The sequence below is a fragment of the Strix aluco genome, chromosome 12, assembly GCF_031877795.1.
Source record: "Strix aluco isolate bStrAlu1 chromosome 12, bStrAlu1.hap1, whole genome shotgun sequence".
Classification (NCBI taxonomy): Eukaryota; Metazoa; Chordata; class Aves; order Strigiformes; family Strigidae; genus Strix; species Strix aluco.
In genome coordinates, this window is record NC_133942.1 from 21531820 (window position 1) to 21548908 (window position 17089).

The 17089-nt window shown below is 37.2% G+C and overlaps 2 protein-coding genes across 4 annotated transcripts in view; one reads left to right on the forward strand and one right to left on the reverse strand.

The window, feature by feature from the left end:
- The window catches only part of EFL1 (elongation factor like GTPase 1), a 78229-nt gene extending 74117 nt beyond the window's left edge, over positions 1 to 4112 (reverse strand). Inside the window, exons 1-6 of one of the 2 annotated variants that reach the window (XM_074836918.1) lie at positions 4056 to 4112; positions 3420 to 3522; positions 2670 to 2737; positions 2402 to 2486; positions 845 to 978; positions 137 to 274 (exon numbers count right to left, since the gene is read on the reverse strand). In XM_074836918.1, the coding sequence (XP_074693019.1) occupies positions 137 to 274; positions 845 to 978; positions 2402 to 2486; positions 2670 to 2737; positions 3420 to 3510 (516 nt within the window). In that variant the 5' untranslated portion in view covers positions 3511 to 3522; positions 4056 to 4112. Of the gene's footprint in view, positions 1 to 136; positions 275 to 844; positions 979 to 2401; positions 2487 to 2669; positions 2738 to 3419; positions 3523 to 3884; positions 4001 to 4055 lie in introns of those variants that run through there. The other variant, XM_074836919.1, reaches the window with a different exon arrangement.
- A 44-nt stretch (positions 4113 to 4156) lies between these two features.
- Positions 4157 to 16427, forward strand: SAXO2 (stabilizer of axonemal microtubules 2). Of its 2 annotated transcripts, none has more exons than XM_074837617.1 (4): positions 4157 to 4271; positions 10509 to 10688; positions 11906 to 12108; positions 13755 to 16427. In XM_074837617.1, exons 1-4 carry the CDS (start codon positions 4231 to 4233, stop codon positions 14735 to 14737), a joined length of 1407 nt encoding a protein of 468 aa, XP_074693718.1. In that variant the 5' UTR covers positions 4157 to 4230; the 3' UTR covers positions 14738 to 16427. The 2 variants fall into 2 exon arrangements, with proteins under 2 accessions (XP_074693718.1, XP_074693719.1); XM_074837618.1 differs by lacking the exon at positions 4157 to 4271 and adding an exon at positions 5438 to 5480.
- The last annotated feature ends 662 nt before the right edge of the window (positions 16428 to 17089 follow it).

Here is a 17089-nt window from a genome sequence, read left to right on the forward strand (position 1 = left end):
TTCTGCTGCACTAAATTTATTCCAGCTATAAGGGAGTGAAAATTACAGTCTCTCTCAATTCAAGAATAGAGAAAAGGAGGAAGAGAAAAACCTCAACAAAATCTGCTGTGTGAACATGACACTATAGCATGAATACCTGTTCTAAGATATTCTTAAGGTGCAAGTATGCTTCCTGAGGGGTGAGCTTGAGCTCCACAATCAAGCGATCGATTTTATTAATCACCAATACTGGACGTATATTTTCCAGCCATGCTTGCCGTAGAACTGCTTGAGTCTATTAAGAAGGAAATAGTTAAAAAAAGAATCCATCACAGAAAGCTCGATACCAGAAAAGAGATGGAATGTTAAATAAAATGACAATATAATTCTAAAATTTAATTACACATTTAATAAAGGGCAGGTTGACATTCAAACCAGAAATTTAACTCCCATAGTACATAGTGTGTTATTACAGAATTCTGCAGAATGGCAGATCTTCATGGCAAAAACACCCACAATATAACCCTTCTTTATAAAAGACATGAAAAAAAAGCATTCTCAATGTTACTGTGCATATTTTTTCCACTTTCAATACCCTAAAAGCACATGTAAAGATATTATTTCCCTTAAAACATTTATTTCTTCTCTATACAAATATGCCATTACCTGAAAAATTGCAGTTTCAACCCTACATCACTACACCCACTCACCAGTATTACTCAGTTTTTCAGCACAACTATGAAATTAACTACCCTCTTTCATACTTCCTAGACCAGCTCATCTTTTATTTCTACATAATACACTTAAAACTTTGTTTACTCTGTCTTCTCTACCCTATTTCTCTATTTAATATACTTTATTTCACCTGTGGACAGACTCCTTCAACAGCATCCACCACTATGATGCAACCATCACAGAGTCGGACAGCAGTAGATACTTCTGAAGAAAAATCCACGTGCCCTGGAGAGTCTATTAAATTAATCAGATACTCCTGATCACCTAGGATCAAACAATAAATTAATATTTCAGAACAGTTTTCAAAAATATTTCTTCCAGCCACTTGGTTATATTGCTTATACCATTATTAATTTCTAAAGACCAAATCTGCAGTAACCATTATGCTTAGGTAAAACTCTAGTAGGACAGGAAGGCTGTCAGCAGCATAACAACTAGTGGCTTGTGCTTAATTCATTTTAATTTCACTGTTAATGCCAATCTTTATCATTTAATGCCCAACTACCTTTGGAAAGTTAAAACCAAAAACACACCAGCCAATTGAGAAAAAAAGAAAAACCCTAAACCTGAACAAAGTTGTAGGAGCATTACAAATAGGTGACTACCTAAAACACAAATCAACTGCACTACAGTCTACATTTTAAAGATAAATCATGACAGATTATCATAAAAATAAACCCTACATTCCTGATAAAATGCTTCATTGCAACCTTGTGATTTTTTTAAAACGTGCTTTTGCCTCCATATTACTAAAATATCTTCAACATATCAATACAGAAGCTTTCTATATTTTCTACATTATATCCCAAAAACATTCTGCTTAGCAGAGACTCCAGTCAACTGTTGATGAACTCACTGCATTTATCACCAGCCATAATCAAAATAAGATCGAACAACTTTCCTGTTTAAGAAGTTGTATTAAGAGTCTAAATTTCAATACAACAGAAAACCAACAGACATAAAAGGTTCTAACCATTAAAAGTAATGTCATCTCAGAGTCAACAATAAACCAACCACAGTTTACAATTCTTAGCTACAAGATCATTCATTTCAACTATTTTTTTATAATCAGCTGTAGCTGAAATGGTAAGACTAATGGTGGGTTTTCTGTTCATGGAATCTTTCTGTTAGTTATTCCTTTTTTTGCACAAGCCTATTAGTAATGTATTTCATGTTTTCATTCACCTAGCTGAGGAGAAGACTGTGAGGAACACAGAGTCATAACAAAGATGAGACCATAACTACACTATGAAAAACCTTCTGAACGACTTATAGCAGAGTGTAACAGGCACCTTGACATAGAAGTATAGTGAAGATGAGACTGTACAAAATCATTTTAAAATTTGTTGTCATTTGAAAGACAATCTTGCCTTTCAGTGACATTATTTCAAGACTTAAGATCAAAATATAAAGATTTAGATCTAAAATAAAGAGCTAAAAGCAACTATGCTAATTGCCTCCGCTCAGAGATATGATTGAAGACATTTTCCTAACTCTGAGATGGAACTTGATTATCTTGGTTAACAGTTGAATATGTGCCTAAGCCTTTGCAGAATCATGGCCTAACACTGAGAAACACAAAAGTAGAAGCTGCACACAAAAAGATCTCAACAGCAACAATGAATTGATATGGAAAATTAAAAAAAAAAAAAATTAAAGTTTGTACTTGCCAGCATCAACCACTTACCTTTCACAAAGTGCAATGAAATTGCACTAGATTTCATCGTTATTCCTCGGATCTGTTCATCTTCTCGACTGTCTAGGTATCTCAGCTGAGTACAAAAACAAAGTGGTTAGAAATTATCTTCACAAGTTACTTATCAACTGTCAAAGAGAATGACTGTGAGAAAATGAGGCTTAGCAAGACTAGGAATAGAATTTCCTTAATCATCACCGATTTACAATCCCAGCACATACACACCAGAATTTAGTTAAAAATGACAGTATAACTCTACCTTTCCTGCCAAGCGGCTGGAGATTATTCCATTGCTAGATATTAGACAATCAGCTAGAGTAGTTTTGCCTGAAAAGAAAAATAAATTACTTAGTTTAAATTAATACGGTGGAAAAAGATGCAACAATATTATGAATGCTGACAACATCTAGTGTTCTGAGATATCACCATTAATAAAGGCTTTAAAATGCCACAAAAGTACAAGCTAACTTTAAAAAAAATAAACGCAATCATTCCACTTCACCTGTTAGGTGCACACAAATCTATTTTTAAAGACTAGATGCAACCTTACCTGTCATGACCCGAAAAGCATTTGAAATAACAGTGCACCAGAACCTCAGTATAGTGTGCAATTAGACAAAATATGTGTCACAAAAGGAGCATTTATTTCCACCTGCGTAACAAACATCTCCCATTAGGTAAACATAGAAATGCAACAGCCTACCTCACACACGCATATACTTAATTCACGCCAACATTCAGCATCATAAAACTCAAAAAACGTTCTGTTTCAACTATTCCAAGTTATTACAGTGTAATGCCCTCTTAAGTTCTAAAACATAAACTGCATCGGACAATGGAAATGCACACAAAGCAAATTTACTTCCCAGAATCAGAATTAAGATGGTTTAAAGCTAAATCCATGAAAATCTACCACTTTAAAACTGACCAAAATATCTCACTATCATTGAAACTAACACATGCACGTTTTCCTCGCGAGGTTTCTGCCACTCACAAACACCTGCCTTACCGTGATCCACGTGGGCTAATATACAGATATTCCTGATTCCAGAAGTCTTCTTCTGGAGGCCAACCATCTTTCCCACACTTGTGAGAACCATGATTACCTAATTCTGTGAACGGAAGAAAGTATTTTATTTAGGAAGCAACTTAAGAAACAGCTTTTTTTTTTTTAATTACCAAAGTGATTAGAGCTACTCATCAGGGAAGCCTCCTCTGACACGTGGAGCGCGTCACGCTCCTCAGACACCATCTGTCCTACACTTCGGATAGTAGAAACTTACAAAACAGGGGGAATGTTTGTTTTTAAGAATGGCGAGGTTGGGATTTTGGGTCAGTTTCCGTTTCGTACGCACACAGCACCGCCTCAGCTGCCCCTCCCGCCCCCCCTTCGAGCGGGCACCGCCGGGAGCCGCAGCCCGCCGCCGCGCTCCCCCCGCTCCGCTCGCGCAGGGGCCCCCCAGGGCCCGCTGACCTCCCCGCGACGTTCTGGGCCGGGGCCGGCCGCAGCGGCGCTGGGGGTGCGCGCTGCCCTCGGGGCCGGCGCTGAGGCGGGAAAGGGGGGAGGCCGCGCCACCGGTCCCGCGCCCCCTCCCCGCGAGGGCCCGTGTGTGGCGGGAGGGCGCGGGGTAAGGGGAACACCCACCGCCGCTCCCTGCATGCGACCCGCCGCCCGCACCCGGAAGCGCGCGCCCGCTCCGCCCCCGTCCCGCCCCCCCCGGCGCGTGACGCCAGACGGAAGCCGGCGGGGGCCGCTCCCCGCGCGGACGCCGCGGTTGCCACGCGACAGAGCGCTTCCTTCGCTACCCGGCGGAGGGAGCATGGAGCCGCCTCGGTGCCTGTGTGAGATCTGCACCTGCGGGTGAGCGGCCTTCGGGGAGCGGGGGGCGAGTTCGGGTCCCCGGGAGGGTTTGTTCCCCCGCCCCGGGAAGGTGGCGGCGGCTCCCCCCCAGCACTCCGGGCCCTCCCAACGCCCCCCCCCCTCCGAAACAGCCCTCATCGTGCCCCCTCCTCACCCATCCCGGGCTGCGCGGGGACTCCCGTGCCTGGTCGCGGTTAATATTTTTAGCAGTGGGAAGGCAGAAACTGGGTAACATTCCCATTTCAACAATTTCTGCCTTCCCTTTTTTCTAAAAGGGAACTTTTCAGTAAGTATGAAGTAATATGCTTGCGTTTAAATCAGGCAGGGGAAAAAGCAGACCGTAAGTGCATTAAAATAGTAAAGAAAGGAGACAGTCTTTCAAAACCAGCTAGACTAACCTCGGGATCAGCCTTTTCCATAAAGCAGAGCCAACTCTCATAGAAGGACAGCACCAAAGGAACCCTCAGAAGAGTTCTGGCTAAATCAACCTTGACAGAAACCTGTGCAAGCACTATGGCCTTTAAAATAGATTTAATATATCTGCCTTTCTAACATCACATCCAGTAACTCCACCGTGAAGGGAAGCTCCACTATTTCTTTACATACAATGATCCCATGGAGGTGTTTAAGAGTCATGTTAACATAGCCCTTAGGGATATGGTATAGTTGAGAATGGTCAGTGTTAGGTTAATGGTTGGACTGGATGATCTTCAAGGTCTTTTCCAACCCAGATGATTTTGTGATTCTGCAATTCATACGGAGACACACAGTTTGTCATTGTACTATACCTCTTTGGCCCAGGGAGGCTGGCATAAGAGGGTACAGCAGGCACTTTTTTTGTTTAAAATTACTATTACAGGTCTATAAGTGATATTATCAATGCAATAGATAAAAAAATATCACAAGTTAGGTTTCCCAAAATCATAAGGAATTTAAACCTTGCAAAATTCAGATACATGTTTTTATGTTTGAAGACAGTACTGTTAATATTTTCTTCTCTGTCTACTTAAAAAAAACCAGAAAAATAATCATTTTAGGATTCTCATCCTAGGATTTAAAGATTCAGTCTTTAATACTGAAAAACAGTCTACTAACTACATACAGGGAGAGTCATCATAAGATCACAAGAGTGTGATCACTATCTTTTGGAAGTACGGGGCCAACCCTATGGCTGCAAAGTGCACCATGAACTACAGGCTTCATTTCAAGGTTTGTATAGCAGACACACTCCTGATGTGTTTCTGTATGGGAAGTCTGTCTATCTGTTCATCAGCCACTTTTTTTTTAATCTGTAGACAGAGATGAGAAACAGGCAGTGTAAAAAGCTTCTCATGTTCTTTTTGGCCAAGACTGTGGGTGTAGTTTGCCCCATAAATTTGTTTCAAATGTCCTAGATTAACGAAGAGTTGGAACACATCATTTTCATGATGAGATAACAAATCTGGCTCAGGCTCAAGTATAAAGATGGTAAGATAACACGATCTGACAGCACAAAATGAGGTTCAACTCAACTGAAAATCCTCAATTCAAAAACCCAGTTTAATAATATAATTGAATAAAACATGCACAAAACTTATGGTTTAGAATAAACATCACTGACATTTTTACAGTCAATAAAATCTTAAGCCATTATTGGTTTAGGCAGCACATTGTGTTTGCTTCAGTGTATAGTGTTTCTGTTTTCAGGGGAAGACTGGTTGCTTGGCAGTGTTACCTGGATATTAGAACACATACACAGCTTAGAAGAGATTTCAAAGTGAAGAAAAAGATCTAATATTTTGTAGAAGTTACCATTTAGCTATTTGCAGGAAATTCTGTGGAGATATAATTACTGTTTAATTCTAAATAACATAATGAAAGGGAACAGTCTTACCTACCTGTTCACAGAAGAAAAAACACTCAGAAAAATTTTATAAGTACCAGGGAGGAAAGTCAGTAAGACAGAACTTTATTCTCCTTTCTCTTTACAGGGAAATGAGAACCTCCAGAATTCCAGAATGACCTTTTTTGCGTTGTAACATACACAAACCATCCATTAAAGGCTCAGTAAAAGCATCTGAGGGCTAGTGTTCATACTCAGGGGTTGCAGTCTTGGGCTCTTAATCAAATAATTGTTACAAGATTTTAAAGAATATTTTAAATATATTCCTTTTTATTAGATTGAATCACTTTCTGTGCCTACTAGGTGATCTTTTTCAAAATCAACAAATAATTTTAGTGCCAAAAAACACTGGAAGTGTACCCAGTGCTGAGCATGCTCAAAGATCAATTTGCAAAGTAGGTCCAAAGCTGGGGACTTCTCAATTTTTAATACCCGACATAATTTCTAGCCTCTTGAACTTAAGACTTTAAGACTTTTGCCTAGCATAAGATGCTGCCAGGACGTTCACTTTCAAGCTGCTATGGTAGAGATGTAAGTTTGCTTGGAGGTTTTTTTAATAAATCACAAAAAATGTTCTCAAAACTGCATTGTGCAGAGTAATGGCTGGATTCTGTGTTGTTTCCTAAGATGTTCCAGATCCATTTCTTATTTTAGAAGTGGTATATTTTTAATGTGGAGAAAATATGAGCTAGTTTTACTTGGGATTGGATCCATAAAGATAAGAAAATATTTTTATTTTCTTATTTCCCATAGGTTCCAAATGTGTTAACTTAATACAAATTTACCCCCTGCTAGCAAATACAGTCAGGCTTCAGCTCACTGGCTCAATAGTCTAACAGCAAATACAGGATTTTAAATCTGGCTTCCAAAGGAAGAATAAAGCCTCTGAGGTAGATGAACTCTGCACTCAACGGTAGTATTTGTCTACTACAAGAGATAATCACAGCATACAAAAGTATAGCAGTTTAGTTTTGAGATATAAAAATAAACTACTGCTTTATCTTCTTCTCAATCTGTCAGCCTTTGCCTATTTATTGCACTTTTGTTACCATTATCATAAAAATCTTGATTCCTGAATAAATGTAAGTTAAAAGGAAAGAGGAAGAGTTCTCAAAAATATGGGATATTTTAGCCTTCATACTCACCACACATAAATATACACAAACCCAATAAAAACTACCAGGTCTCCTGTCAACACTAGGAAGGTAGATGACTCTCAAAAATAGTGTCCATACATAATTTCTGTCTTTCAGACCATAGTGTGTGTACTTGCAGTTAAAATTACAAACTTTAAGTTGTGGACGTTTTTTAAAAATATTTTTTTTACCATGATAAACATTAAACTTTTCTCATGATTAGTCTAATTCTCTGGGAGGAAGACGCTTTGTGGGAAAATTTCAAAGGTTGTGCTAGCATTGTATAAAGGACAACTGAGGTATGCCAGATCCTAAATAAGTGAAATTCAGCATCATTTTGTTAAAATAATCAGAGCAACAGTGTTTGGCACTAGAGAGCCCATATACTGTCAGTTTTATTTAGCTGAGATTCTGTTCAAACCTTATGCAAGCCACAAGATAGTTAGTCTCCCTCAAAGATGGGAAAGAGTAATAATCCATCAAAGCAGGCATCAGTCACTCATAGGGGAAGGCATATTCTCACCAAATTAATTTGAATTATCCGTAACTCTGGGGTTGAAGTTAAGATAACTACAAGTTTAAAGTAATCAGTGACTCGAGTTCTGGCCAAATTATAAGCAACGTATTTCATTTATCGGAGCTGTAATCTGTCTTCTCTGATGATTCTTAGCATAGTCTCTCTAAAGAGCTGTGATGCCCTATGTAATCAGTTTTATAAAGTTATCTAGATGAAAACTTTTGGTTTAGCATTGGACAACATCAAAAGTAGACTGATCAGCTACAAAAATCCCCCTAATCTCTTCTCCAAGTCAAATTCACATTGATATTAAGGTAACTTTATGTTGCCTTTTAGGCCCACTGGAAGTTCTTTCACAGTACAGACTAGGATATTCCTGAACAGTGTTATCCACATCCGAGTAATTTTGTGCATAGTTAGAGGCTGTTCAGAATTACTTTGTATGCTAGAAATGACCGGGATCAAGGCCATTTTTGATTCAGCCATGAAGTCTAATGCAATTACAAAAACTTCTTTCCTTGGAGAGATACCCTAGATTGCTTTCACCTCTGTGTTGAATCTACCAAGAACTACAGGCTCACTCTGCAAGTAATTATTTTTCTAGTATCTGTTTCTGTTTGTAGCATGACCCTTCAGCAATACGGGGATATACTTACAATATTGCTTAGAAAATATTGAGAGTTAAGTCTTTAAAGACTGCTGATACCAGAACAGAGAAGGTGTTGTGTTTGGTGATTGGTCTTCTAAACCATCTTATGCAAACTGAAGATTGTTAAAATTAAGTTTTTGTAGATGAATATTGTTTGTTTCAAACTCCTTTGAATTGTATCCCTAAAATACGTGAATAACATTATGTAATTTGATACTCTATATTTCAACTAGCTTTCAAAATTCAATGGTTTTAGTTTCTGCTTAGCTGTTACTTTCAGATACTACATGACACAGCATATGCTGTTTATACTTACTGAAAAAATATTACTAAGATGGTAACTGAATTTCATGAAGAATGTAGTGGCAGATAAGCACCGTGCTGAGAAATAGCATACGCTCACCTCCTTATTTTACTAGCTTTCCTGTTTCCCTCTTGTTCCTTTTTCCTTTCCCTGCTATGTTCTGAATAGGTCTCTCAGTTGTTACTTGACTATCCATTGACTTGATTGAAAAGGAGTAAGCACCTAGACTTTGAAAGGATCTGGCTTCTTACACAGGGCTACTTCATTTCGCATTTATTGAACTACTGAGCTGGCAAAGTCAGGCAGCCCAAACTAATACCAGCTTTAGGGATCTCCAGTTCCGGATAACTTCTTTTAGTGTTTTTTTCATTTTACTTTTCCCAGCAGGAGTCCTTCATGTCTGTTTCTGTATTCTGTTTTACCTTGCTTTAATTAATTTTTTTCCTTTTTGGTGTTCTGTGCTAGCTAAATTTCTCTGTAGACCTTTGGACTATTCCTTGGGTTTTTAGCCTCCTGAAACTTGAATTTATTTGTACCCAGTAGAGCTGTACACTTTTACCCTTATTGTTCTTTAGTTATTTTTGCTTTTCAAGACTCATTTATTAAAAAAGTTACTTCTTATTTCCCTTTGCTTATATCTGAACCAGTATTGCAAGTTGTCACACACAAGTAGAAGGAACATCTTTCATTATATATCTCCTTAAAGAAGAGATTAAATAATCACATAAACCAAAATAAAATTTTAAAGCTATGCTTGAAACAAACTACTAGAGATGTAAGTGCGTTATGCAAATTGGAATGAATATAACAAGATTTTCAAAGCAATATAGAAAATAACATGTACATTTTAATTTCATGCATAGTTTACACAAAACAACAAGGCATAAGTAATAAATTAAGTCATGATATGCCTCAACACCTTTTAACACAATGGTGTCATTAAAATAGGCATCAATGTCAAGCAGGTGTAATGGAATAAAACCTTTTAAGAAAAAGAGATGTCATTGCTTCCAAACAAACATAGTTTTTGGATAGAGGATTTAGTCCTTGAAAAAGAGTTGAAAATTCAGAAATGGCCTGCAGAGCACTAGAAGTGCAGATGAGATTTCACACCACTAAAATTTTCACACAGAATCACACAGAATTGTCTAGGTTGGAAAAGACCTTGAAGATCATCCAGTCCAACCATTAACCTAACATTGACAGTTCCCAGCTACGCCATATCCCTAAGCGCTATGTCGACCCTAGTCTTAAATTTTAATCAAAAAGGGTTAATCAAGAGTTGTAGTGAGAATAGGTGAGCAGATGCACGGAAATAAAAAGACAAGCGATGAGGGAAAATAATAAAAAAGAGACAATACGAGAGAAGAAACGAAGCATAGTTAGTTATTTTTACCAATAAGACTAGTAATATCATTAAGGATTAAAAAAAAAAAAAAGAGAGGAAAGTGCATCTTGGTGGTAGCATCATTTAGAGGACTGACATCAACTCTATCCATCCTTTGTATTCTGTACTAAGGACTAACTCGCATGCTGATATTGTTTATTACTGTATTAGTATACTGTGCTCTGGGACCTATGCCATCAGCACAATATTTTGTGTTTTTATCAGTCAGAAAAGATTTTAAACACAAGCTACTGACATTGTTCAATCTTTGCCATTTGTTATTCAGTCCCGATAGATAGGGTATGGGTTTTCCCCTTAAACGAAACTATACAAAATGATCTCATCTGATGTGTTTTACCCAGGCGCCATCGCTGCCCTCATAAACCCACAAGGATTTATGATAATGGACAACAGCCGTGCCTCACAACAGAGTATGTGGAAAAATATCCCAAGTATAGCAACATCTCTCCTCCCTGGAGCCTTAAGCCGAAACAAGAGTACCAAATGCATCGTGGGAAAATGGAAGGAATTACAACATTTAAGTAAACACTTTGAAGCAATGTGTTTTACAATTACTCTATAAAGTTTCTCATACTTTCTCTTTTAAGGGGGGGTCTGAAAATTGTAGTGCAATACTTTTCAAAATGCAATGATTGCATCATATACACTTTTAGCATATTTAGAAGTATAAGTTTTGAGTGTAGAAATACATTTACTACAAAAAAAGTAATAAAAAATAGCGAAGCATGCATACAACAAGGTTTGCATTCTTTACAGCACAGCATCCTTTAACCTGTAAAGATAAACTAAAATTTTTGTCCTTGTTTTCAGCCTGGTTTGGAAATCTAGGCCTCATCGAGCCTGAAAAAGCTGGCAAGTTGGGGAACTGTCTGTAATACATGTGTGGAATCTGAGATACTGGGAACATGAAACCTTAAGAAAAAGGAACAGAGATTTTTTTGTTCAGACAGTTCTAAATTATTAGGAGTTTGAAGAAAGCCAACTATAAAGGGGTTCAGCAGGTCTGTCCTGTCAGTGCACAGACTCTGATGTTAAACTTAGAAAATTAAAGAACATCTTTCCAAGAGTTAGAAGACATCACTCATTCATTATTAATAATGTGACAGGAGTATAAACCTTCACTTTTTCCATTATTGGTTTTCTTTTAAGCTACAAGAGCAACAGGCGAAATTTCTCTGTTTATAAAAAAAAAACAAATGGGACATACATAGAAAGGCCAAATGCCATTCTGCAAGATTGGTTGTGTACTGCATATACTGTTTAAACACCTACATATGTACTATACACCCTCTTAATGTAACGTGACCATATAAAAACAGTGAAATGCTGTTTCTGATTATACTCCATCCTCCTCATGCAGTTATAAATGCTGCCACTTGTAGTAGTTTGATCTTTGCTCTGCTTCTGCCTTCTGGATCATTTCTTTGTAAAATTACTGCAACTTCTTCTAGTCTCCTTTCAGATATTTTAAAGAGTATTTTTAAACTGGTAATGAGAGTCAGAGTGTTGAAAAAGTTGCTTCACCATCTACCTTTGAATAAAGGCTATATCACGCATCAGAGACCTTAGATTTATGTACTACGGTTTTCTTCTTGCTATCCCTCTAACATATGACATCAGATTGATTTTTCAGAGTAAACATTGTAAGTCATTGTTTTTCTATATAATGGAAAAATGACAAAAGTGACTCCATCAGGAAAAAGTTTTTTAACCAGTGTTTCCTTTTTCCCCACTTCAGATCTGATTATTTACCATATGATATTGTGAAGCGACCTTTTCGGGTGCAAGAAGAACATAAACCAAAGACGGGAAAGATAGAGCTGGGAACCACATACCAGAGAGATTATAATGCTCATAAAATACAACCAGTGACATTAGTAAGACCCCTAGAGAGAAAACACACTACAGGAGGAAAATTGGATACCATACCAACCTATCAAGGTAATAATATATGCCACCTTTAGAAAGAGAAATAACCAAGATGAAGGTAGTATTCTGAATTATCTATATTAGAAGCTGGATTTCTTAGTTTGGGCCAGAAAGTAAGACATACTAGAAAGCAGGTGATAATGCCTTAAGATGTTCAGCACTCCAGTTGTTTAGAGGTAACATTTATTGGTTCTAAACGAAAAGCCTTTTCTAAGGTTTTCTTCGCTAGAAGGAGAAATTCTAACATACACCTGGTTAGTCTATCTCAGGCAAAAGTTGGTTGTAATTGAAGTGCCAATATATGTTTCAGATAGTTTTAGCTCATGTAACATGTTTTACCACAGAGTAGGTCAAAGTTGATTTTATATTTCTGGTTTATGTACTGTATAGTAACGATCTGTTTTGACACAAATTATTCTATTATGATGGTCAGCACAAAGGCACTTTTAAGTCATTTTGGCAAGTGACCTTGATATACTAGTAGAAAATTTTATACATAAAATGTGTTACTAAATTTGTTACATGTATTGCATTGTAGTCCCAGTTAAAAGTAAGTAGAAATAAATGATGAGATATGATCTACTAGAGTGATGAAAATCAAGATGTTCCTTGTTATGAGAGCCAGTGGTATTGAAAAAATAGTTGAAATAACGAGAATCAGATATGGCTGTTAAAACAGGTGGTTAGAATGCTTGGTGCAAAATGAGCAGAGGAGAGAGTGCAGCGACAGAAAGACTTGGAAAGATAAAATTTGGGAAAAAAGGCTCTTCAGAAAAAGCCAGTTATATTTGAGTAGCTTCTTTAAGCTTAGAAATGCACTTATATTAATTTCTATTTATATTTAATTCTATTTATATAGATTTATTCTATTTATATTTATTAATTGTAAATAATTTATAAGGGAATTTAAATATTCCTGTTTAGCTTACATGTAAGTATAAGTTAGCAAACAGTGAATAATTTAGCCTAGTCTCAGCATTCAAGTAAGACAGCCTGCAACTGCTTCATTTAAAATGTGTGACAGCAGTTCAAGAGAGAGTAAGTATCAAGAAGTGAAAAAACACTGAAGCTGAAGGAAGTACAGTGATTGCAAGACAACAAATTGATTTCAACTGCCTCTGAAAAAGTTTAGACTGGACAGGAAGTTTTTTAACTGTAGAAAAACAGTCTGTTAGTAAAAAAACCCAAAGCAAAGAAAAAAAAAATCCTAACAAGCTTTAAAAGCTGATGTAATGTTGACATGGAAATTAAGAGAGAGAATTCTTCCAATCAGTAATGAACATGACCCATTGACCTGTAAGGTTCCTTTCAGTCTTTATATTTGCATAAACTTCTAGGTAAAATGTAAGATATTGTATATAAAACTTGGATATGGCTATTTTCTGTATAGAACACACACTAAATATGTACATGCAACATTTTCCTTAAGGAAATAGTCCAAATAGACTATCATGTACAATTCTTTTGTCTGATTTTATCACACCAATAATAGAAGACAGTTTGGTGATATCGCAAACATGCAGGTAACATTATCATTCCCACTTACATCAATTTTCTTTGTTTTGCGAGATTTAATACCAGAAGAATTTGGCTTCATTTTAAAGGAATGGTCTTAAGTAATAGCACTTGTATGGTGAAGTTTTGTTTTTGCCTTAAAGATGACTATAGGTCGTGGGAAGTTCAAAGAAGGGAACCTAGTAAGGTGGAGCATATGTACCACCCACCTACAGAGAAATTTGGAAATTCTACTACGTTTCAAGATGACTTTGTTCCTAGGGAACTGATTCCCAGGCAAAGTTTTAAGCCTCCATGTGTAGCCAAGCTTTCAGACGTGCCTTTTGATAGCGCTACTAGTCATCGCACTTCTTACATTGCTCATCAACTGGAACCAAAATTCTTAAGATCAAAAGAAGAGTACAAGCCAAGCAACCAACCCTTTGAAGATCTCACAACCCACCGGAATGATTTTAAAGGGCTACCTGGGCAACTTGCAAAAAGCTGCAAGCCTGAAAATGCAAAAGTTGGATCCAGTGCTCATTTTAATGGAGTCACTGAATTCCAGGATCGTTTTCAGCCATGGTTGGTGTCCTTGCCTGAGGTCCGTAAAACAAAAGAGTACGTTCCACCCCCAGGCAACATGGATTTTAACTCCACGAGCCATCTTGATTACATTAAGCATGAGATTTCTCCTGCTGTCCCCATAAGACCCATTTCTAATGGAAGAAGAACCAATGCCCCTTTTCAAGGGCATACTACTACGAAAGAAGACTTTAAAGCTTGGAGCAGCTGTCAGCAAGAGACTACTAAGAAACAACAGGAAATTCCAAACCCCACGGGAAAGTTTTATGATTTAACTACATTCAAGTCTCATTACATACCACATCAGATCATTCCAGCTCAAAGTTTCAAACCCATATGTGCTGTAGTTCCTAAATCAGCTCCTTTTCAAGATGAAACTATGTATCGCACAGAATATACTCCAAAGAAACAAGAGATCTGCCCAGCAAATTATCCATCTCCTCCAGGTTATGTCTATGTAAACACAGATTCTCATGGTCACAAATTCTTCCGCCAGCTTACTCCAGAATTTTCCGAGTCCAATAGTAATCCTATTCCAAAGGAAGTAGCTGTTGTGTCATGATACTTAAATGCATTATTTCAAGCACCCTGGTGAAATAATTGGAATCCTTCTTGTTCATTGTTTCTTTAAATAACACTGAAAGCAAATTAAATAATGCAAAGTCTGCTTTTAAAAGCATTGTAACTAATAGGTTGAAGAAAATCAAAGCAAAGCCAGAAGTTTATTACAAGACTAATAAAGATCTGCCAATTTTTGTAGGAATAATGCAGTTTACATGGCATCTATTCTTTTTTTGATTGTACATTCTAGTTTTCTTGACTTCACAGATTTCATTATGCCCTTTCTCAAGCATATGTATTGTACATTTAATTCTTCCAATTTTCTGCATCTGCAAATCAAACGATTGTATTTGTGAAACAGCAAGTATCTTATGATCACAACTACTTTTTCATAGTAAGCAAATCATGCTATAATAATTAAATAATTAGCCCATCAGTCCAGTTTTTCATCTCATCAATACTTGATAAGGTTTTTTTCTTTGCGTTTTGCTGCCCAAACCATAAGATAGCATTTCATGACACCTAGGCATTTCTAAAAACCTGGTTTTATCTTTACTCATCATTACTTTTCCTTCATTCCATTCTGAGGAGAGTATAAAGGTCATACTGCAATTTCTGATAGCAATTAACAAGAAGTAACCTTGTTCTTTTTCTGTACACATACTTGAAATCGCTCAGACATAAAAGGCAGGTCATTAAACTGTTTCCTAATTTCCCTAATAGTGCTTTTTCAGCCTTACTTCCAAAGGAAACAAAGCTAATGCAAAGCTAAGCGTGTGTTCTCCCCACCCAAGTGATTTTTAAACCCACTGTGCAAATTCAATCAAATTTCACAAAGAGATTTCACAGATGATTGTTTTTTGAGTTGCAAGGTAGATGGTGAGGAAGCAGAGAGAATCAGGCTCAAAAAGTTAACATCCATCCACCGCAGTTTTTGATCCTGCTATCTGATTTTTAAAGCTAAACAGCCTGTTATCACTGCCAAAGCTCACTGCAGAGGCGGTCTGAAGGGGAAAATGGCAGAAAACTAAAGGTGTATGTGGAGATAACAGAAAATAGTGTAAACTCAGTTAAAAAAACAAGTATCAGCCAAGATGCAGAAACCTCTAGACAGTCTGGCTTCAGTCTGCCTGCTCTTCAAAGAATTGCTTGTTACAAACACACAAAACCCAAAATTTTTATAGAAATTGTACATGCAATGATTATGCTTCTGTGTGAGATACTTAGTATTTTCTTTATGTATCTTTACCTGATTTCGGGAAATCTAGAGGAACAGATTTCAGTCCTATTATGTTCATGATTTAAGCAAGTCCCAATAAATAGTTCCATGATCAACAGTATTATCATACTCCAGTATGATTTTTTTCAGTATTGCATATCTTGTATTCATTGGTATAGATCAGTCATTTGGGTTCTGAAGAATTACGTGTTCATACTTCATAAACCAAATCACCAATAAAAGAACTAAGATCAATGATGGAAATGTGTTGAAAGCAGCAACTGGATTGTATGCAAGGAAGAAGGCTGAACTGAGTATATTAGCTGTGCGTAAAAGCATTGCATGAGGGAGCTCCAGACATTATTAAAGCATCAGTTACTTTCAGGTAATTTTTGCCTTTGTACTGTGTTTTTGTAACGTGACTTACTCTGTTAATGAAACAATTCAATTAAACTTTTCTCTCTGAAGATTATTCACGTCCCCTGCTAGTAAAGACATATTTTGGATTGGGAGTGAACAAGGATAATGTAAAGTTGTGATATCCTAAAAGCAGGACAGGAAAAAGGCCAATTCATTGGCAACCTTCTGTACCACAGCAGAACACAAAGTACAAACACCCTTTTCTTTATGAAACTTGAGTCATTGTCTGGCAACAACTGAGGAAACAAAGTCAAAACTTAACAAAAGTTACACCTACCCAAGTCCATATCCTATACACATGCTTGGTCCCTCATGAGAAGTTTACAGAAGCTCCTAATATCCTCCAGCTCTCTTTTCTAGGGAGGAAGAAAACACATTGAGAAACGCTATCTGAATCCTTGAAGTTATGTGTGCCTACATGTTCTGCTGAAAATGGCTCCTCCTCTGGGTCTGTGAGTGAGCCCAGATGCTTTTTGTAATTTTCACAGCTGTTTTCTTAAGTCACTTCCCCCCCACTTAAGTTATGGAAAGTCATTGCTGCCACCTACCAGCACAGTACAAAAATTTGTGAGAGGAAGTGGAGGGCATATTCAGATATATTTAACAGTTCCTCTGCAGATGTTTGAAGACTTTTTTAGGGTGGAGGGGGTGTATTCCCCTTCATTTTGCCCTTAATGTTTTCCCCTAAGTTTAATAGTGAAAGAGAGAAGGTTT